The 23,652-nt window shown below is 40.2% G+C and overlaps 1 protein-coding gene across 6 annotated transcripts in view; it reads right to left on the bottom strand.

Annotated features, from left to right (window-relative positions):
- The window catches only part of FREM1 (FRAS1 related extracellular matrix 1), a 65,708-nt gene that overhangs the window by 40,348 nt on the left and 1,708 nt on the right, over positions 1-23,652 (bottom strand). For 4 of the 6 annotated variants that reach the window (XR_014939088.1, XR_014939089.1, XM_085527949.1 and 1 more), the window contains exons 2-13: positions 15,519-16,023; positions 11,611-11,705; positions 10,760-11,061; positions 10,069-10,271; positions 9,128-9,445; positions 7,257-7,365; positions 5,851-5,982; positions 3,231-3,575; positions 2,462-2,604; positions 1,832-2,028; positions 829-919; positions 357-524 (exon numbers count right to left, since the gene is read on the bottom strand). Coding sequence is in view for 4 of the 6 variants with exons in the window: in XM_085527949.1 (XP_085384075.1) it covers positions 357-524; positions 829-919; positions 1,832-2,028; positions 2,462-2,604; positions 3,231-3,575; positions 5,851-5,982; positions 7,257-7,365; positions 9,128-9,445; positions 10,069-10,271; positions 10,760-11,061; positions 11,611-11,705; positions 15,519-15,749 (2,334 nt within the window). In the remaining 2 variants the exon portion in view is untranslated. The remainder of the gene's footprint in view (positions 1-356; positions 525-828; positions 920-1,831; positions 2,029-2,461; positions 2,605-3,230; positions 3,576-5,850; positions 5,983-7,256; positions 7,366-9,127; positions 9,446-10,068; positions 10,272-10,759; positions 11,062-11,610; positions 11,706-15,518; positions 16,024-23,652) is intronic. The other 2 variants (XM_085527950.1, XM_032441205.2) reach the window with 1 other exon arrangement.

Here is a 23,652-nt window from a genome sequence, read left to right as displayed (position 1 = left end):
CTCCTTTCTGCTATGTTGGAAAAACGTAAAGAATCTGCAAACAGTATGTCCTGATACACTCATCCCAGATCTGATCCCATTCGGAATGCCATAAGCAAATAGACAACATATTAAGGATGGATTTAGTACTTATGATTGTAGCCCTTAGCTTACAATGCCACAAAAAAACACCTTGCAATCTCACCAATCTTTGCCTTCCTACTCTATCCCAGTGAAGTCAGCATGCCAGACACAGAAACCCTTTCCCATGGAACATTTTTCTTTTAATTCAGTCCAATCAGGAAACTTTCCTACATTTCTGTTTCTACCCAGAGCCATTTCCAAACCCTTCCCTCTTCACCTCCCCACCGCCCTACCTCTGGGGCTTGGTTGTCCACAGGAAGAATTGTAATATTGAAGCAGATTCCATACAAAGTGCCGCCATGTTGATTGCTGACAGAAAATACAAACTGGACTTGCTGAGGATTGGGCCCAATGTCCTGCAGTGGCGGCATGTAAGCAACTTTCATGTAGTTCACAGCATGCTGCAAAAAGTGAAGAGGGGTTCACGTGAGAGGAGAAGGTGACTGTAGCCATTACCAAGGACAATAAGAAACAGCTTTCAGATGGACAGTTACGTTTGCAGATATGAAGCATGATGAAAAATGTGTTTTAATAATTGGAATAGAATTAGCTATCAATTTAGTTAGCTCTTCTAAAGCAGCGTTCATGTAATAGCACTGCAGCTCACTTTTCACCTCTTGTTTTCCTGTCAGGAAAAAGCTATATGTGTGTGACTGCTCTTAAGAGTCTTTGGTACCATTTATACTACCACAAAACACAACAAACCTGAGTAAATGACCTCAGAGCAAGAGTAGCAGGATCCTTGACCAGTTTGGGGATGGTGTCCACCATAAACAGCTTCCCAGCATCTGAGTGACTGTACAAAAACATGCATGTTAGCAATACTATAGAACAGGAAAAACAGCAGTCATGTAGTTTAGTCTTGTGTTTCAAATTAACTTCCCACACACAACTGTACTGAGAGAAAAAACGTTTTCTTTCTTCTATCCCCACAATTCTTCAAAGTTTCTGACAGAACACTCACCACAAATGAGTCTTTCAGGACTGTGAAAAAAAAATATTGCATACCTTATAAGCAAGCACTGGACTTTCTGCTTATGTCTCTGCACATCTCAGCTATCAGCCTCATTGCAGCTGGGCCTATTTACACCACCTGCAATGCTAGCCCATCACACTTTTAATGCTCGCATGCCTGCAACTATCAGTATGTAAAAAATGAAATTATTCTGCTTCTCTTTCATCTTACAAACTCCTCCAGTCAACTGGTTGCTCTTACGGCCATTTGCCACATGCCCCTGCATCCTGTCCTGCCTGCCATTCTGCTACACAGGTTCCTGGCCCAGGACCTCACAACACCATGGCAGTAGTGCACTGACTAGAAATAGCTGTAGTATCTCATCATCTCAGGCTGGGGTAGCTCCAGGTCAACACCAATCTATTCATTACAAAAGCTTCAGTGAACTCCATTCAAGGCAATATAGAATCTAACTGCCCAGTGTAAAACACAAATCTAAGACAGGGATTCCAGGTGCATTTCTTCTTTCTTGCTAAACAATGCAGCTGTATTATTCTGTGTAGTATTCTGCTGCATTTAGCTGTATCTCAGCCTTAATTATTAACAAGAGATCTGCTCTCAGCTATTATCGCCCACACTTTAAGCAAACAGATGGAAAACCTGAAATACAGGCATACTATTGCCACTGAAACTGCTAGTCTTGCATGAGGCTTTGCTCTCTCCCACCTGGAAAATATAATAGGCCACACCTACCTATTAACGCAAGAGAAAAATGGGGAAGTGGTTATGGTGTAAGTGAGTTCCCTATCTTGCTCTTCCACATCTATGAAGTGGAGATGTTTCTTAGTTAGGTGAGCAATCTCAGTCTCCTTAACAACCAGGTGTCGTGTCACTCCTGGGGCTTCTCTGGGTAGCTGATCATCCACAGGTATAATGTGCACCACCATCACCTAAAATCAGAAAATGGCAAAATCAACAATCATTCCCTTGGTGAGAAAGTGTCCAAGCAATAGCTTACACACTTGTAGATAGGAATAACTAGATCACTAGAATATGAGATACATGACACTCAAATCTCAGCAGCATTACTTTTTTTGCCACAAGCAATGCAATATGTTCAACTCTTTGGTGGAATAGTCCATTCACTGTTGGCTTCTGAAGGGCTGTTTGGTTTGTTTGTCTCATTTCTAAATCTAATATTTTCAGCATTTAATGTTATGGTTTGGGAGAAATTCACTGAGAATAGACAGAGAGTATTACCACATGAAAAACAAGTAGGTTGTGAAGTATGATTGATGGCAAATAGGAGATACCTATCCCAGTTTTATTTGACTGTCTTGCAGAAGTTGAAAATTCCCTCCCAGAAATGCTTCAATGTCATACCTGTGGCTCTGAGAGATTGGGAGGGTCATGGCTATCACACAGCACGAACTCAATAGAATCTTCAAATACTTCTCCTCCCAAATGATGATAATAAATTATTCCATTAAACAGATCCCTCTGAAGAAAACTGCTGACAGGATACCCTGTTTAATTAAAGAATATATCTCTATTGAATTGTGCATGACTTTAATTTTTCATAAATGCTATCCATTACCAATGCAAGTAAATAGTGAGGCATCATGTCTCCTTTCTCACTCCAACTAAGGCAAGATCTTTGAAACGTTTTCTCATAGTCTTTCACGTTTCCTGCAGATCATCACCTTCATTTCCTTCACCTGGTAACCATTCAAAAAATGAAGCAACACAACGAACTGGCTAACTGTTCTATATAGAGGGTAAAAGAATTCGCATTACAGCCAGACTCCACAGTCTAACACAGGAATTCTGAGCTCAGTTCATCATCTACTGGCTTTGAGTCTGGTAGATAAAATATCTCCTGACTACCTCGGTTCCTCTTGAGGAAAAAAAAAATAAATAATTTTTTTAAAAATTTGGAAAAATAGATGGAAAAGTTATATGCTAAACTGTCTTCAGTTACAACTATCCTGGTGCAAACAGTGACCAACATTAAAGAAAAGTGAGAATTTGTGCACATAATAACAGAAGTCTAAGTTTTCCATGATTCATCCCAAGTCTTGTTGTCATACTTAATACAGCTAAAAAATGAGAAGAAAAAGAAAATTGTGCTACTGAGAATGTGTTTCATTACCTATTAAGTTTGGCCCTGGTTTCTTCATGATTTCTCCAGCCTGTGGTGGCTTGGTAATATTGAATACTATGTAGTCATCACTAGAATCCATGTCAGAAGCTTGAAGCATGGAGCCCTGGATCAGGATCATCTGTCCCTCCTGTGCTTCAATTACCACATTGCTGATAAGAAATGGAGGGCTGTCATCTTTAGGGAGGATACTGATTGGAAACTTATGGCGAATACTATGCACGCCATCAAAAATCCTGAACACCACAAAATCCTTTGTGGAATCACTGTCATCGTGATGGTAGTAAACAACTCCAGTCTGAATGTCAGAAACTGTAAACATGAATCCTTTTCCTCCTGTCAAAACAGCAGAAGCAAATGTATCACTGCTATAAGTTTTACTAAGGTAAAGACAAGGAGAATGTATTTCTAACTAGGGGTTGGAAAAAAAAAAGAGAAAAAAGAAAACCATATTATTCTACTGGAAACAAGTTTGCAGATATCAGGACAGTTAAGAATGCAGAATTTACAACTGTGGTAGCATGGAAAAATCTCCTAAATGTGTACTGCATTAAGACAGTTTGAGATACTAGTGATTTTTAACTGTGACTGTTTTCACTTCAGTTTCAAACTCTGCTTTCTTATCTGGACACTTTGCTTTTATTTAAAGAACTGAAGATTCTGTGCTCTGTTATTACAACTCCTCATTTCAGTAGAAATGAAAAGTTACATTTGTGGCTCTTGGTTTTTTTTCTGCAGATGATTGTGCATTACAAAGAGACCATGAGCACTTCACTGGGCATGTTACACACTCATTAAATACTTCAGGCAGGTTAAAGGTGTTGTGAACTCCCAGTTGATACAGGAATAGATTGTATACCAAGGGCCCCCAAGGAAAATATTTTTGGCCCTCCAAGCTGTGTGGCATGCACAGAGACACCTGCAGGTACAGGTGCATTTTCACTCCCTTTATTCCTTACTTGAAGAGAATTACAGGTGGCTCTTAGGATACAGTGATAACTACTACATCTCCCTCAAACAAAAACCTGTTAGAGGTGACAGGAGGCAGAGAGCAACACCATATATTCCTCTTTCTCTTAGGGCTTTCCTTTTGGCCTAGGACTGCCATTACAAAACCCAGCACATGAGCACTCAAAGCACTGCACTGATTCATTGATCCTTGCGGATAGCAGGAATCCCTGCTCTGATTCGGAGGGTGCTGGCTCACACCAGGCTGTCCCCAGTCCACCTTGCACCTGAGCTCCTCTGGCATGGAAGGCACTGGGAGCTTCTGCTTGTAAGGTGGCAGACAGCTGGTCCCACAGACCCCAAAACTACATGCCAGGAGTTTTCTGAGATGAAACATACTTCACATGTCCCAATAGTTTCTATTTCTGCCAAATTCTATGCATCGCCTTCTTCCTTTATTAAAATGGTTGTCTTACATTTCTAGGCTGTGCGTTTTACTTAAAAACTTTTAACCATTAAAAAGCCAGCATTAAGCGTGGCAGCATCTTTCCATCCTGCTTAGTTTTACCTGTTTTTTTCCCAATGAGAGCAGCACTGCAATGACTCATCAGATTGCAAAGCAAAATCAGTAACAGTGAAAATGCAGAGAGCTGGAAAATTAGAAGTGTAATTTAATTACCTCTTTTTTTTTTTTTTTTTTCAAGTAAGCCTTTAAACTGCCCAAAAATAGCAACCACACCCAAACATTGTCTGTATTTGGCAGTGAATCAAAATCATGCATCATTTCTTAAGCATCCTCAGTACCTAAATGGCTAAACATAATATCTGTGTTCAGCCTAGGCCGTGCCTGCTCTATGACAGTGGTTTCCTTAAATTTTCAGCTTTGGGATTCAGATGAAAAAGTTAAGGAAGCAGAAAATTTAAATACAGATTTTATTTTATTTTATTTTTATTCTTTTTTTGTGGGGGGGGGGGGGGGGTGGTTGTTGCTTGCTGTGATTGTTTGTTTGTATGGGGTAGGGCTGTGGGGTTTTGCTTCGTGGTTGCACACAGCCTTGCCTGCGCCTACTGCAGGGCTGCAGTAGAGGAAGGCCGTCAGCAGAGGGAGCGGAAGGCTGTCGGCAAGCCTGCCATGGATTCGACCTCTGCCGTGCGCTCTCAGCTCTCTCTGGCCCTGCTCTCTCCCGGAGAAGTGAGTAGCTCTGATTCTCGTGCCCCTGGCTTCCTCCCTGGTGCGACTCCGGGACATACATAGCCCCGCTGCCATTCCTCTGACTCTGCGGTGCCATCGCAACACCGTCGCCCACTTAAGAGCTGCTGTCTGTGGTCACTTACAGCACTGGGCTGAATTTTGTGCAGCAAGGAAAATAATAACCAGCTATATTTATGAAATTGGCTTGTAGGCTAAACACCAGACTTTCCCCCCCCACTTAATGATGGAGACCACATAAATGCACTGTTTGCCAAAGTGTCTGAGCTACGCAACCGGCTTCCCTTTGGAACCTGTGATCTTTTGAAATTCCTGCTCTTCCCTTCTGCATTGCCCTGCACACCTGCCTCTCATATGTATCTGTTGGTGTCTCCATGACCTCCTCATGGCTGCCACCAGTCATCACTATAGAAGGTGTTTCCAGCACCCAAGAGTAAGCAAGGATTAATTTACCTCTCACTGTGAGCTGCCCATGCTGTAAGCCATCAACTGTGACCAAGCGAACATTCTGGATATCATCATTGTCTACCACCTGTAGGTGCTGCCATGTGATCGGCCGGGATTGCCCTTCCAGGAGGCTGAGGCCTGCAAACAGCAGAGTTATTTCACAAAAGCATCACTCAAAATTGCCAGTGCCCCTCTCTGTACATTTCTGGAGTCAGGAAAAAGTCATGCTTGGTTCCATCTATATATCTGCGACAGACATCTCAAGGACAGCCTAAAAGCTTGATACCGTCTTCTATACTGCTACCTTTACTTTAGTCAGATGCATTTAATGAATTTATATTTCGGAGAAACTGCATTTTCTCATTCCCAGTTACCCAGCAGACTGTTTAGAATGATTTCTGGACATTTGTAGAGATGAGAGTATTAAGCCTGAGGTCTCACAATGTCTGAAACTGAGGACTCCATTTCTTAGTGAGTCTGAAATTGAAATTTATATTGATATTCACAATGGAGGACAGTTTCTCTTCTTTTTATTGGACAGCCATTAGTGGTGGAGTTTCTCTGTGAAACACAAGGCCTCTTTTTCTCAAATTCTATCCTATTCCACTGGAAAGAGAATGAATCTTCTCTGGTGATAGCTTCAGAGTTGTTTGGCCTTTGCCTTATGTGGCTAAATATCAATGTAAATTTTACTGTAAATGGAAGAGCCTGTCCCTTCCCCACTGGGAAATTGTAGGCTTGCTTGAATGAATTTAACATTTCTAGACTTCAAAGTGCTGCTGACGACTCATGCTCTGAGCTCAGTTCCCAGACTGTAATACAACAATGACCTGTACAAGTCACTCCTTCCATGCCATACTGTGGTGGTTTTCCTCCTGCATGGTATCCTGTATGCCCTGTTGTGTGTTTTCCACATACTCACTTCTTAGCATCTGTATTTTCTCTTTCCAGTTTTCATCAGTTCCCAGCCTCCTTTCCATTGCTTTACCATCCCATTCTCCTTCAGATTTTGAATGAGTTTGTGACTCTGCTGTTTGCTCATTTTTCCAGATTTCTACATAGAGCAGTACAAACAACTCACTATTCTACAACCCTCATACTGTCCTGTATTTGTCTTCATTCTTTAGACTATTTCAGTTCTTGTTCCTTCTTGAAGAAAATGCTGTGTATACAAATCCTGACTTATTTTTTTAATAACTACTTCTTTAGTTTATTTGTCATTTCAGTTAAAATGTTTATTTGAGTTTCTACAACATTTTTCCCAGAAAAGCTATGTAGAGAAAAAGGTAGGTTTACACTCTTTTCACTTAATGATCCTTAAGCTCCAGGTGTAGAACTGAATTTTATAACTCTGTCAAGACTGCCTGTGTACAAAGCATGGTAAATTCTGTAGCAGAATAAACTGATCTCACCTGTATTCCATGAAACCCTTGGAGCATTTGTATCTGCTGTTCTAATAGAAAGTTGCACTATAACTGGTAAACTCCTCTGAAAGTAGAAGTCATGAACCTCAACCTCCAGCTGTAATACAAGCAGACAAAGAGTTTATTGGAAAAAAAAAAAAAAAAAAAAAAAGAGCCTGAAAAACAACTGTACCTCAAAACACATAGAATAGGTTCCTATCTGAGAGATAAATACTAGGAGATTTTAACATCAGATAATAAGTTTAAAAATTAAACTTCATTCAACTTATAAAGTGTATTTGAGATTCTGGACTTGATCTTGACTTCTGTGTTCTTCCCAGCAAAAGATGGGAAGGGTAATTTGCACTGTGTAGAAATCAATGTTAACTGCAGTTTGGGAGGTGCAATTAACTCAGCAATTAACATAAAACTTATTAATAGCAACAATAAAGGGATGGGGCTTTTCCCACTTTTTAACAACTGTAGGACTAAAAATAAAAAATAAGAAATAAAAATAAGGAAGAAAAAATACAGACTGCTACAGATTTTAAAATGTTGTATCTATGTATTTAAGTGTATCTATTAAGCTGTTCAATAGACTATACATTCTTAAATCTGCAGTGAATTCCAAAAGCCAAAAGGTGAAGCTGTGCTCAGAGAGCAGAGAGTTTGGTAAGATGACGGCTCCTCACACTCAAAAAACAGCACAAAGGCAGCTCCTCTGACAGCTGAGATCTAAAAAGGCAAGTTCTATCAGCAAGAGATGCCAAATTGTATTACAGCTGCTTTGCTTTCCAGATTACCCTTTTTCCAGATTACCTTCTTCTGATTTCATGTTTATTTGGACAGTTTCATTGCTTTGGTACCAACCGTTTTGTTTTGCTATTTCTTAACTATTCCATCTGATTTAATTTCAACCTATTTATATTCTCCTTCAACTGATTTCTCTTCCTCCCATTCCTCTTTTTTATGGTTACTTCCTATTTTCTTATTTTATGACAGACTATGACCACAAAATGTCTTGGTTACTTAAAAAAATAAAGCATCACTGTTCCTGAAGTGGGAGACATTCACTTTCAGCACTCTGTGGCTGATCAGGAACAACAAATATTGCTTACAACTAAAACAGAAAAGGTAAAGTGATACTCTGTTCTTCCATGCAAAACAAATGTGTTTCTACAACCTTGGCCTTACACTCTGGCATTGTTTAGTTACTTACTTACTGCAGACCTGGAGTCAGCCTACTCTCACTATTGCTATCATATTTTCAGTTAGTGACATAGTCTTAATCATCCTAGCAGGAACTATTAGGGTCCCCTTCGTGGTACCCCTACCAGTGCTGCAGTAGGCTGTGAGATCCAGTAGCAATCCTGGCATTTGTCTACCTTCTGTGGCTGTAGGTATGTGTCTAAAGAGCACAGAGTTCACCACTGCCACATAGGCATAAAACAGAAGTGGAAAAAGAATAGCTGGGACTTCCAAAGGCTCTAAAGTGTGGCTAAAAGAAGAATGATGCTTCTATTCCCTTCATTAAATAGGGATAATAGAAATAAGAACAGCAGATAATCAAGAAGATGAACAAGAAGATCTGAAAAACACGACTTATACATTCATGCATAGCAGGTTTACAAGTCTTTGATTTCAAAGAAATTACTTAAGTTGTGAGCAACAAAGAGCTGGTTTGCATTAGACAGGTTGGTTGATATCGGTGTTAGCTGAATGTGGTAAAATATATTGTCTCAGGCCCTGCATTCTGTATAGTTAGAGAAACAATATTTACTTTGTCAGGGCGGGGGGTGGGAGGGAGTAAAAAAGTTCTTATTTACAGCTTACAGAAACTTGAGAAGAAAAACAGAAAATGCTCAGGCACCACCTTTTACCTCATAATTCCTCCTCTCTGTGTGGCTGTTGTTCGGAGGCTGATAAGCAATAAGCATTTCACTGAGGTCTTTCCATGTGAAGGAACCAACAGGCTTTGTGTGGTCCGACAGGTGAGTAACGAAGCCCTGCAGAGGTGGCTTTGTAATGTTGAACACCAGCAGGGACTTTGGCGTTTCCTTGTCTTCAGCATCTACCGTCGTGGTTGTAATGGGAGTTAAAATAAATTGGTCTACTTCCAAGGTAAACTTTGGAACAGCTTTGGGGATTTGATTGGGCGTAGCACTTTTAATCTGAACAGGGAGCCACGCATGCTCAGTCTACAATGAGGAGAAAAAGGAGAACCAAAAGGATGAAATGAAGCAAGTCAAGTAAGTTCAATGTTCATTACCTTCACGTTGCTAATTGGGACACTTGTTAAAGTGATAAATTATTCTGAGAAGAATTTAAACATCTCATTGAAAAAAAAGTGCCCAGAGTAAAATACTTAGGCCTCAGGAAATGTCTTCCAGATTCACTCATCTTATTAGTGTTCTTAATTTTGGGCTGAAACAACATGCCTAATTTGATGCAAGTTTTATGAATAATTTTACCTGACAGAAGCATGTGCATGAGTCATTAATTAATGTTAACTGAATATGTTCATACAGCTCTTAGCTTATTAATTCCTATATACGTTGAAGTCAGTGCTGTTCATGCTCTATAAAGATGTGGAATTATGCCAGGGTTAATTTTCACTTCCAGTCTAAACTACTTAGAACTACCAGTAAAGATCCAGAGTTGTATCTCTGTAGCATCCTGGCATAATGCATTTAATCTTTCCAGCTGGCAACAACAAAACACCCACAAAGGCCCACTACCTATCTTAAACGGGAGCAACAAATTTCCTTTTTCTTTAAATCAGGAAGGCAGTCAGACATTGCAAGGTTGCATAAAATTCTACCTTGTGCAGGGTTTTGCTTCTGCTGTCTGTGAGATCCAGCCTCACTGGAATATAATCGATATCCGGCGAGCGAGAGTCAAGGTGCTGATACCGAATACCCTTCCTCAGAAACTCTTCACAGCTCATTTTTGTGTTATGGATGACTCTCAGTCCCAACACACAGCTCCCATTTCTGCACTGCTGGCCTGGGCTGTATTCTATAACTCAACAGAAGCCAAAGTGAAACAGTTAGCTGAGCAGAAACCAGCATGGGAAGCCTGTTCTTAGGGCTGAAGCAAGCCTGACAGAATGCCAGTGTGATGACAGTTAGGACTCCTTTCGCATCCTAACTTTTCCTACAGGATTTTGTTCTTAGCTGAGATCTTTCTGCTCCAGCTTTTCTGGGTTCTTGGGGAAGTGCTACCTCCCACAACCCCCTGTTCTGTTTATACTCTGGTACTGCCAGAATCATCACGTTGACCCATAGATCTAGGAGCTAAAAACCAGATTCCTGTTTGGGAATTACAAACCATCTGTGAACTGAGTTTTGCCCCACACAAACTTCATGATCCTTTCAGTTTGCAAGACAGCTCAAGCTGTTCATTAAACTTCACATGACCCGCTCTTACACAGCATGTCTGGAGCTAACAGCAGACTTAATCTGCCAGGACTCTTTGAACCTACTAATACAAACAACTAAAGTACATCGTACTATGGCCAAGGAGGAAGCTCTGTGGTTGATCCCCTCGAAGCTGTTCCTGCTGCACATCCCCCACGACGAGCTGGCCATGAGCAGGGAGGTAGGTTTCTGAAGAGGTTATGGAAATGGTGCATTCCAAATTCATCTTCCTGTTGTAGTCAAAAGTGAGGATGTTCTTGTCAATTGCTCTGGACAGACCATAGTACTCAGACACCTCCAATGTTCGGGAGCGCATTTTGATGATGTTACAGTCTGGCTCAAGTAACTGTACGTGGAGGGTGAATGTTTCAACAAACGTTTCATTTTCTGTAAACCTATGGGTAATAAGAAGACAATAATTGTGCCTCATTCCCTTTCTGATGTTCTTTGTGAATTTGGTGTTAACCTCACTTTCTAAACTAAATTACTTGAAGCCTTTTCTCTCTTATGCACTCAAATCACACATCTCCAGAGACCGTGAGATACAGGTGCTCAGCTCTTCCTACTTGTAAAAAGAGTTTGAAAAGGAGTAAGTTATTTACTGTGTATACTCAGGGATGTGTGTCCCTGTTAGCAGTGAAACACTGCACATGCTGTGCTCTCAAGTACTACTGCCTTTTTCAGATAGCGAAGAGAAATCACTGGTTTTCTGTAATGAACAAGCCACGTAATAACAAACACATTTTCACAGCATATCTGAAATACACTGTGAATAATGTGCCTGTAAATAGATGGTCAGTTGTTCTTTGCTGCTGCTTGCAGCTGAGTCTATGTAGTTACCTCATGTACAACAGAACCCGTTTTTCCCATGAGAAACAGTCTGCTTGCTCTTCCTGAGAATGCTGCATTGTGACAACAAAGTGTGATGATCCAGTGCTGCTTACCTGTACAGCCTGAGCATGACTGTGTCTGCATCTAAAATCGGACAACCATTGTGGGTATACTTGACTTCATTAAGGTGAAAGTGGCAGTCAAAAACCTATGCAAGAGAAAGAATAGACAAGTATAGTGCTACTGAAGAAAGTAACTTCATAGCTTCTGTTTCACTTCTCTCTGGCTGTCAGCAGTGCATTGGCCTAGGGAAATCTTTAATCTTCCATTTATTCACCTGTTCTTCGGTCTCTCAGAGAAAGCCAGAAGAAGCACAGTAACGTGGGGATGCTGGCACTCCCCCGTAAGAAAGGCATACCAAGGTGATTGCTTCTTGTCACCACTTCCCTCCTCTCTCCTCTAACTCAGTAATCAGTTTGAGCACATGCTTCTCTATCACCTCAGCCTGTGGATGTATGGACGCTTCTGTTTTCAGGACAAGGACTGTTTTCAGTTGGTCTGCACTGCCATCAACTTAATAGCTTTTAAAATTGCTTGTGACTATAGCCTGATTATACAGTAAATCTTATTATTGAATTGGCCACTATTTGAAATACAACTGAGTCTGTGAAATTTTTCTGTAGGAAACTTTGCTACCTCCATTGTTTTTGGAACACTGACTTTGTACCTACAGCCCTTTATCGGAACAGGTGATGTTTCTCTATGCCATACCAACAACCAGCCCCAGTGTCAGTGTAATCCTGAGACATAAAAACAACCAGAAGTTCACATCAAATGTGCACAAACTAATTTAAACTAGATCAATTCTTATGCCACACCTGGTATGAATAAATTTTGAAAACTTGCATGGCCCCTGTACATAGACAAAGGATTTCCTATTTGCAAAAAGAGCATGGTATTGTCAGCCAGAAAAAAGATGTTAATCACTGCATTTCTCATGTGATTCCTGGTGAAGTTACATTTGGTTTTGATTTGGTATTTAAAGGCAGTATTCACATGTGATTAGTTCTTCCATGGACTAAAATAAAATCTGTTTAGCATTCACTTCTGAGGAGGCCATAACTAATGAGAATTAATACACAGATACAGTAGACAGACAAACAACAACTTTTTTTGCAGGAAATAGAGTTAATTTCATACTACCAAGCATCTCTTGAAAATGTGGCTTGCCTTCATTAGCTACCTCTTCCCAGCCACTTTGGGGAATGGTAAAATGGAAAGGGCATTCTGGTGAGATTCTAAAATGTTTCCAGAATTGCGATAAATGAAGAAACTATTTAGATGCTCTGAATTTCAATGTAAAAATAAAGTAACCTTATAATTATTTATTCACTATAGAAATATGCAAGTTCTACTTCTGTGCAGTAGCTAGACAGACACAAAGGCTAGTAGTTCTTACATTCATCAGTGTGTAACCATGAAACAGCCAAGATGTATGTCTGTTAATTGCACATTAATAGTTAATTTAGATTTACCTAAAAGGTTTTCACCTTTTCTTATTATCTATTCATTTCCACTAAAGTTATTCTCAGAGTCTCAAGATATGTGCTAATTGTTCTATATTTCAAGTGATTTTAAAAGGTGCTACCTGCTTTCATCTTTTATCAAGAAGCACATTGTACATAGTCATTTTTTTCCAGTAAGTAGTGGGTTAGTTTATTATCAGATACATACACATAAGTTTCAACTGGCTAAAATGATACATAATATTGCACCAAGGAAGGCTCATGAAAATCTGATTCACATATGGTGAAGGTTTTGACTATGTTGTGGTTGTTTTCAAACATCTCTGAGGCACTTCATTATTTTTCAGAACTTGGGAAACAATATGTATTTTCTTGTTCTTTTCTTTTGTCTCTCTTTCTTTGTGCATGACAACAAAACATGAATGTGAGAGGTAAGTAATGAATTAGATAGTTCTAAGTGATACTATAGGAAAAAAGATAAGTAGTTAGTGGTGTCAAGTGGTCAAGTTAAACAGAACTACAAATTATATAGAAGAGCTGCTCAAATTATAGCTTCCAGTAGTTCAGTAACATCACTAGTGTAAATCAGTGCAGACCCCTCAAAGTCTGTAGGATTTTTTTTAACTTGTAGGTCCAACATACATCCTCCGCTGATACATCCCTGACCATATCAGAGGAGACTGCCTACAACCGAGGAGCAGGTTAACTCATATCAGATAATTGATTTCTTTTTTTTTTTTTTAATAAAACATCATTATTTTCACCTCTTAATTGTCAACAAGGGGGTAGAAAATGAAGGACCTTTCCACAAAAGTCTGTTAACGCTGACTGATTATCTTATGTATGTATAAGACTCAATCTGCTTTGCAAAAAAGAAACATCTGTTTTATGTTTCCTAATATGTTTTCCTTTTATATGAACAGCCAGCTCTAATTGTCTATAAACTCACAGGCTACAACAAAGGAGATCTGAATCTTCTCCTAATTACCACTGAGCTTTGTTTTTTTCCAGTTCAACTGCTTTTAAATTGCAAATTGTAATTACATTGTCACACATTCCTAGTACATTACTCACTTTAATGACAGTAAAACAGATCAGATCACGGATATATTCTAGCTGCATTACTTCCTGATAGAAGGAGCATGAGAGGCAACAGGATGGACAAAATCTGACGCATTCTTTCAGGACTGGTTAAGGTTCAGGCGACACTCCTAAATGTGTCATAAAAAAGAGAAGCCCTCATTGGAAGCATATTGCAGTGGTGCCACCTCCAAGAGGCTACAGAAGGGAGGAGAAGGCACTTTTCTAACTTTTTCTTGGACTTAGGCCAGGACACATGGAGGGGAGGTGTCCCACATCACCAGCCTGGTAGCCCACATCCACCTGCCCAGAAGTGCTCATGCTTTCAGATGAGGCACACCAGCAGCCTCCATTAGGTTCTTCTCATGGGCCAGAGTAGACCGGGGAAATGGAGGAAAATAAAATTCCACAGCCCTGAGCTTACAGATGCCCTGGGGAAGATCCCAACAGAAACCCTGTATCTCCTGGCTGGGGCCAGGCTCAGGAGTAAAAAACACATTGCACTGCTTACTGCCTGCTGCTTTCCTTGGCATGGAAAGTGATGGTTTGCCATAAGTAATCATGGTGCAAAATGGTGCAAAAAACAATGCTGACAACCAAGCCAGAAGCTCAGAAAAACCTTCTGAGAATGGAGTTCCAGCACTGGCCTTGCAGAGAGCGCCAGAAAACTGAAAGAAAGTGAAAAAATAGACATACTCAAAAGTATGGGAGTTTATGCTTAACAAAAGTTTTCAAACACAGACAAAAGCTGTTGGGTTATGGTTCATTTTAAAGCCATTAATCTTCTATCTCAACCATTGCATTTTCATGTCAATTACTTCTGATTCCTTCCTGCAATGACTTAGATAGGGAGATTTTTTAAGCAAATGAGTAGCAGAACCGTGATATATAAAATAGATTTCATCATTCCTACAAGTTCGAAATTTTAAAAGTAAGCCATTTTTTTAAATGCATTTGCCATCTGTTAGCAATTTAGCTGTTGCAGAGCAGAGCAAACGATACTGTACACAATGTGATTTTTGTATGTGATGATTTTTCCATAATTGTTCCCAAGGTAGTGGCTGTGTGACTGAAATGCAGAATACTCTAGCTGGCTATGCATTACCCAGGGGGCAGGGGATACTGTTATGGCAGAGAACAGGCAACTTTCCTAACTCAAAGTTTTGAAATGTCCATTCTCCATTTGTGAAAGAAAGCTCTGACCAAAATCATTTTTATATATTCGCGTTATTGAACTCAGCTTTTTTGTTTAATTTCAGAGGTGCTATTCTCTGTCAACTGGCTGCTTCTATTTTAATAAAATAAAAATAAATGAGTCTTATCCACATAGAACATTCAGAATTGTGTGCTTTAAGCAGTACCCAGAAAGAATTACATAAAGCAACATTCAGAACAGCAAAAGAGGGTCCAAATACCTGTGGAGTTAGCTTCCCAACCCTTTGCGTTATTGGCTCGTTTCTCACAACTTCAACTTTGCACACATCCTTCTCTCTGGGGATGGAAAACTTGAGGTCATCTTCTGACAGGAAAACAGACTGTCCCTTCATCACTTTAATGCCATGGTTGACAGTTACAAAAGAGGAGCAGACAACTCTTAGGAGAACAGGCAGCATTAGCAACAACCAGGTTTTCTCAAGGAGCTTCATATTATGAGGCTACACCAGCTCTTTTCTGCTAGTGAAAAAGTTCTTGATAAAAGGAGTCTTCTCTTCCTTCTGTAGCAAATGCTCACCGTATAACGGAGGACCAAAACATCAATCACAGGTAAAAATGTACTGCATGTTTTCTATTATGATGCACCTTTTGATTGCGGTTTGAGCAGATGCCTTTCAAAATATCCTCGAGTTTTCATGAAATTCATTGGTCAAGCCTGACAAAATGACGAATGTTCTCTCAGAGCACTTTTAGTGTCTGTAGATCCTAAAAATAGAGAGGGAGCAATGATATAAGGTATTAAACACCTGTTGAAAACAAACACACTTCTTTATCATTGCTTTATAATTGCAGTTTATTTCAACCAGCCAATGAACTTTACCTTTGAAATATTATTGAGAATGCCTGTGTTCTGAAAATTGCTTTGTACCAGTGAGACTTCTATCTCGACAGATCAGCTCTCAATATGAATTTCAGGCACCTAAGCACACAGAATCATTTGCTGTGTAGGATCCTCTGCTATAGGACATTTTTACTGCTGGACCACTTTAGCTAAGCTAAATAGCATTTTAATTAAGGAGTCCAAGTATCCTGATAATTTCAAAGGAAGCATTTGTTTGGATTCACTGCAGTTGCATGTAAAGTAGAGGAAGTGTTAAAAGTCCTTTGTTAAATGCATTATTGTTTTGCTATTTAATGGTGGAAGATGGAGAGAGAGGAGGCATTTAACCTTTAGTTTAGAATGCATTCACTGTGCCTCTCTATTTTTCCTTCTACAGTGATTATTCCTGGATGTCTCTATTGACTACACTACAAAGCTGAAGTGTTTCTTTTTCAAAAAAAAAAAAAAAAGTAAAGAAAAAACAGCTTTAGATCTTCATTTGGAAAAGTTAAAATAAAATAAAATAAAATTTAAAAATGGTAATAAGGAACAATAGATCATAAGAAAAAAGAAATTACATGAAGTCTCTCATACCCACTACAGGAAGGACATGGAGCTCTTGGAGTGGGTCTGGAGAAGGGCCACTAAGATGATCAGAGGACTGGAGCACCTCTCTTATGAGGAAAGATTGAAGGAACTGGACTTGTTTAGCTTGGAGAAGAGAAGGCTCTGGGGAGACCTCATTGCACTGTTGAAATCTTTATACAGCCCTCCAAAGCAACTGAATCTATGGCCCAAAGAATATGCAACAACATTGATTTAATTAAGTATAATTAAATTAATCCTAAAAAATTCCAAGCACTCCTTCAGGTTCTTACAGATTTTTAGTATTCTGACTACTTAGTTACACTGTATAAATACAACACTATCAACAGTGAGCTTTCCATAAAATGATTTTAAACAAACAAAAAAAAGCATGTATCTCTCTTTATTTCACCATCAAAATGAACACACTGAGACAGCACTCGTCTTCCTACATATCACAGCTTTAAAACATAGTCTGCATTACCACAAAGGACAGCTTGGAAAAAAGGTAGATTAGGCTTCAGCTTCTAAATGAGAAGGTAGGGCTCTCAGCACATGCACCTTTTTACCGTGCATGACTTGTGCTTGTTACCTAGTTCATGTATTGCCAGAACTTTTTTCAGAAATAAACTTTGAATCCTAAAAATATCATCTGCAAAACATGGAGAGGTGCTCCAATTTCACCTGTTTCATTTGCTCTGCTCTTGTCCTAATTCCTGGCTTTAGCATCCCAGGAAATTCCTGACATACAACCTGCAATTGGTTTAAAATCCTTTGACTCCACTGGTGAGGAAGAAAGGCGTGAGTAAATTTTGACTGACTTCAGTGCAGATCTAGTCCCTTCAGCCATTCAGAGGTTCAGATAAGGAACCAGTTAGGAGTTCTAGACTCTAACTGGAAGCTCAACAAAGTGGTAAGAAGTTATCACTGCTGAAGCATAAACCCAGTGATTTGCCCAGAGAGGTTGTGGATCCCCATCCCTGGAGGCATTCAAGGCCAGGCTGGATGTGGCTTTGGGCAGCCTGGTCTAGAAGTTGGCAACCCTGCCCAGAGCAGGGGGGTTGAAACTAGGCGATCATTGAGGTCATTTTCAACCCAGGGCATTCTATGATTCTATGATTTACAGCTGATGACAATCCCAGTAAGCTGGTGTTCCTTAACACCAGACTGGGGAATTTATTTACAATGAAAGTAGCTGCATTTGCAGAGCAGTGGATTCCTTGTACACCCTGGTGAAAGTCAGTCTACATTCTGGCACCCACCATAAAACCCAGGACTAAGTACAGATACCAACCTCAGGGACAGACGGTAGTTCCTTTTCTTACCTTGCACCAAACACTGAGAGCAGGAAGTCTCCCAGGGGAGCCACAAGCATTTGGTCCAATTTTACAGCAAAAGTGTAAGACATTCTCTGTCACAAAATATGTCCCACAGTGTCACTGTGTCTTAGAGTCTTCATTTAAATGATTTTGCCTGCAGGCATTATTCTTCAATCACTGTACACATATGCTTGCCCCATATGCTCCTGCAAGTGATCCTATAGGGCCGCCTCCCTCTGTAGCTGAGTGAAGTTCTTGAGAAGCATAATCTCACTAGCAAAATGAAATTACAAGAGATCCTTTCAGCCTCCCTACTGCTCTGCCCTCCACACAATAGCTGAGCCTGGTTCACCCCTGCCGTTCCATGGTGTGTCACCTATGTATCCAGAAAGAACAAAAGGCTGAGGCATTAATTTCAAATACACCATGTTATTTCAGATAAATGTAGAGGCTAATAATGGTCTTTGGTAGCAACACTTTAGGAAGATTAGTACAGCATCTTTAGATTGTTTCCTCATTGATTTTCTAAGGGTCTGGCTGGAAGGCAAGAATACCTGAACCAGGCAAGCTGTGTATCAGATGCAAAGCAGTCGTGCCAGTGTAGTGTTGTATTCTGCATTACTTGCAGGTTACTGATGACCAGGGTCTGGAGCACATTATTTACAAAGAGAGTCTGAGACAGCTGGGTTTGATCAGCCTGAAGAAGGGGCTGAGGGGGAAGCTTATTGCTACTCTCAGGCATGTAAGAGAACCTGGATTTGCATACCAAAGGGCCAAGGTGCAGCAAACAAAACACTGAGCAAGGGAAATTCACCTTAGATATCGGGAAAGAAAGAAACACTACAAGCACACCATGGAACACACTTCTCTGTGAGAAGTTATCTGCAGGTGTTGTGGAGCATCATGACCACTTTAGATAACAGAAGATAGATTGTTTTCAGGTGATTCCTGCTCACCTGTCAAGACTACTCCACAAAGGCACTCCAAATATAAGAACCAGTAACAGCTAGCCTTCTGGGGCTGTAGTCAGCAAAGCATCCTGCAAAGGAACTTTCCATCCCTAATAAGGTAAAAAGATCAGAAAGTTGAACTAAAGGACACACCAGGATGACCACAGAAGGTCCCGGGACCACCATCACAATGAGACTGAGTGTGTGCAAGGAGGCAGAACCCTATGTTAGTGATTTCAGGGGTAGTATTGAATATGTATGCACTGTCTGGGAAAACGTTTACATGTGTAACATAAGTAATGGAGCTAAGCTGAAGGTCTTTCAAGACAGTCACGCGTGTTTAGGTGGAGCTGCCCCCTGTGCATCCAGTGCCACAGTAAAATAATGACTGCTTCTTAATATCACGTTGGTCTTAAGGAGTCATCTTTCAGGCTGGTGTTTTTGTCTGATAACAAGGGCATCTTTTAAAACTGATATTGTGCTCTGATTCTATAGTTGTGATGCCACAGTTTTCTGGGCCCAAGCTAATAACCTGGTTTATTTTTGCAAAACACTGCATTGTGCCCTCCAAACTGTAGAGTGATTCTGAAGATACTGAATTTAAAACCATACTGGTGTGGTAATATACAAGGAGACCTCTTTGGCATGATTGGATGTAGACTTACAAATCCAACCCCTAAACTGGGAACCTGGAAAAGTAGTCTGCCTCCACTTATTTGGACAATGGTTATTCTTCTTGGCCCAAAGCATGACCCTAAGGATGTATCCAAGGCACCAGGGACACTCAGCAAGGGGGCTCTGAAAAGCTTCTCATCTGTCAGTGGAACCCTCTCTCTGCTCTTCAGATGATCCTGAGTAAGAAGGCAGAGGGAAAGGGAACCTCTGGAAAGGCAATAGACATGACTCTGAGGAGCTAAAGGAGGAACAATGCATACTGGAGGCAGTTTAGTGGAGAGTGACTGAGAACTTCAGATACCATTTGTTAAACATTTTCTACAAATGCTAAAACTATTTTCCTTTAGGGATATTAGTGCATATGTGAAAAATTATGCACTGGTTAATTACAAACATAAGTGTTCTCACCAAATACAACTGGCTTTCAAGAGGGAAGGAAAGAGAGAGGAAGGGAAGGAAAGGGAAACTGTGAGTCCCTAAATTTGTGCACAAGTTCTGGAATGTTAGATACCCTTCCAACTGTGGAGGGAACATAAATCTGTGCAGGACCCATCCAGCTGTGGCAAAAGTAGAACTGGTCCTTTAGATAATCTTTCAAATATATATATGTATCACTGCAAGGCCTGTATGAATAGAATTTACTTTAAAGAATGTAAATATCAATGAAGATTTCAGGCGATTCGTATTTACTTAAAGTTATGAAGGTATGTATCCCTGAGTCTGATTCTGAGGAATGTAATTAAAGTTAATGGCATGTAGTTACAGTCTAATCCCAAAGGAGATGTGGAGAGGTATCTACTAATGCAAAACTACTGAAAAATAAGATCAGAAAGAACACCAGTAGCTCTCAGTTGTAACACCTGAAATCTAACTAAAAAATCTGTAATCACTAGCTAACCTGAACAGCAATGGCATCCAAAATCATCACTGAGATTTGGACAAGAGCTCAAGAGCTTCTCTCTGTGTGACAAAACCTCCAGTTGTTTGAGAGATTTCACTGAAGAATGGCATTCAAAATTACCCTCATCTTTTGCATAGCTTAAAAGGTGTTATGGAGGACAGTTGTGGGGTGGGAGTTGGCCTGATTTGTTTTAATGAGGACCAGGAGAAGTTTACAAGAAACAGAAGGACCATGGTTTTTTGTTGTTTTTTTTTTTAAAGGACAGATTAAAGAAAACAAATAGTGGCCTTGCACAGTGTCTAGGAAACAGAGATGACTGTTATTTTGCAACTAAAAGTTAGCCCAGAGCAATTAAAGGACCCTAAGATGTTTAACTGGGAGATTGCCACTTCAGAATGTGCAGTTAATCCATAACCTCCTTCAACTGTTCGTTATTTAACATCTTTGTTCCACACACTACACAGAAAGATTACAGGCCACAGCCAAATTAAGCACTCAAAAAAGGAATGTGCTGATTTTATAAATGCTTATGTGGCACTTTTCTTCTTTGTGCTACATGCTCTTTTCTGGTTTGTTTGTTTGTTTTTTGACAAACCCTTTGCATTTTTTTTTTTCTGAAAAATAAAGAAACAACAAATGTTTCGCTGCACAGCCAATGAACAGACCTTTCTTCATCAAATTAAAAATGTGCAGGACATAAAGCACATCCAGACATGACCACATCTCCCGCTGTTGTCCTCTTGCTGCAGCAGGACGATGCTTAGTGATTAAATTTTAAACATGAAGGAGAGGAGGGAGAGACTGATACTGGAGATTCTCAGACATGGGACAGAGGGTAAAAACTAGGAGAAAACTTGCGTAAACAGTAAAGCCAAATTACTAAATTAGCCTTTCTTTTGGCTTTGTGTACAGTCATATAAACTGCAGAGAGGGAACAAGAACTACACTTCCTCACAGAAGAGCAATCTGTAACAAGTAGTTGGAGGAATAGATATCCCTGGTCCAAACAGAAACCGACTTTAAAATGATTATGAAAAACATATCTAATAATGGAAACCATGGAAAGGTGAAAGGAGGGAGTAGTCTCCTGAGATATTTTAACTTATAACAGATGTTTCATTTTAGCAAGCAACTAGTAATGCTTAGAAGAGAAACAAGACAAACACGGCCTAGGACTTGTCAGTGATCATTGTTCTCTGTCCTGCAAGGACAAAATTCTTAGCCTCAGCTCAAGTCATTAATTTGTCACCTGAAGGCAAAAACTGGGGTACTGCATTCATTGCTTGTCTGAGAACACCAAGCTTCTATCTCTGTAGCCCCATTCTTTTCCATGGCCTTTGCACAAGCTATGGCCAGATCTCAAACATGAGGTGCTAGAGGAGGTCTGAACACATCCCTAGCCTGAAAGTCCACTGAACAGGAACTGAAAAAGCCTCCTGTGCAGTAGAAAGGGACAGGAACCTGTGTCTGACTGTATGACAGTGACTTAGTTTCTCTGCACCATGAGCTGCATTTTCTGATACTTCTGCAAAACGACTGTCTGACAGCGGTGACGAAAAGCAGTACCACTGACACACCACAGGTCTCCGTAGCAATACGTACCTGCTGATATACTCAGGAAGCTCTGTGGCAATGCCTGGCCTTGTGCTGCATGTTGCAAAGCAACAAATGGGCAGTGGGGTTGCAAACTCTGCCAGACTCCTTCTTATGGATAAAAGTCCATGAGGACCACAGCTTGTGGTTTGAATGTTTTTACATACTGTTACTAGTTGTCTGGTTTTTGGGAAGAGAGGAATGATGAACATTGATGCTAATAGAAAAAGTTCTGAATTTCTGTAAAAGAGGATATTGCAGACCACTCTATACAAGGACAAGCTCGCTCTGCTACTTACAGAACTGAGCAAGAGCAGCAATATGCTGCATGTGCTGCACCAAGGATTTTTTTTTAATGCCTAAGTCTTAACAGGTGGTAGATGGTGTGGTTTACACTTTCCCACAAAAAGAGTCAATCTCTCTGAGCCTTGGACATGTTCAATTGAATGGTTTGTTTGAGCTTTTCACCAAGATTGCTGCTATGCTCTGGGAGAAAAATGTGTATCTCCAAAGAGACACTCTCCTGTTTTTACATATCCAAGCTCAAGAGAGTGGACTTAGGGCAGACGTAAATTTCAGTTTCCAAAGTAGTGTGAAGGGAGCTTGCTTCTCCCTTTGTACAAATCAACAATGATTCTGAAATTCTACAAAATCTGTAATACAACTCAAAAGCAGTATGCTTCCTTACAAATTACGATTGATAAACAAAAGCTTGCACTAGGCCGAACAATTGCACCTCCCATCAAGATCATCCCAGATCCAAAATCGCAAAGTTCTTCTTTTATGAAGTGTTCTTTATTAAAAGCATATCCTTATGTATTCTGGATACCTGCACGCTGCAGCTACAGCCTATTGGCTTATCTGGTGATGCAATGCCTTCAGAGAACTGGAGGTGACATTAGTCAGAAAATCACAGTCCAACTAAGGTTTATCTTCACAGCCAGCTATCAGAGTTCTTTGAAATGCTGTTCACAATGATAGCAGCTAGAGATAGCAGTTGGGATAGCAACTTCCCAAAGACAGCCTGTTTAGTTCTCTTGCCCCATTGCCCAGAAGGCAGCTACATCATCCTGAAGATGTTATGCTGCAAGTTTTGAAACCATGAATTTGTGCATGGATGCCCTTGCTGCAGCAGTTGTAGCCCTTACAGCCATCATTAGCTCAAGGGAAGTTAATCAGGGAATGCAGTTATGGCCACAGAGCCTCAGAAAATGGGAGAAGCTTGCCTTAGTGCAGGTATAACTTTTCAGCTGGTATAACCAAGCAGATTCCACTTTTAATGTAGTGCTAATTAGTGCTGTGTTACTGTGCTGTTGTTACTACACATTACTACTGCCATCTAAATTCACTGTTAGATAGATTGATGCAGTTGGTCAGAATTTCTTTTCTCCATTAATAAATTCTGTTGTGCAGCAGTTAATATCACAGACGTGATTACAATAGATCCCTCAAGGACTGCAGAAAATTAATTTGATGTGGGAAAAGTCACGG

This window comes from Coturnix japonica, chromosome Z (assembly GCF_054131305.1).
Source record: "Coturnix japonica strain WE chromosome Z, WE-NBRP24, whole genome shotgun sequence".
Lineage (NCBI taxonomy): Eukaryota > Metazoa > Chordata > Aves > Galliformes > Phasianidae > Coturnix > Coturnix japonica.
The sequence above is the reverse complement of the archived record's forward strand: the minus strand, read 5'-3'. Positions and strand labels throughout refer to the sequence as shown.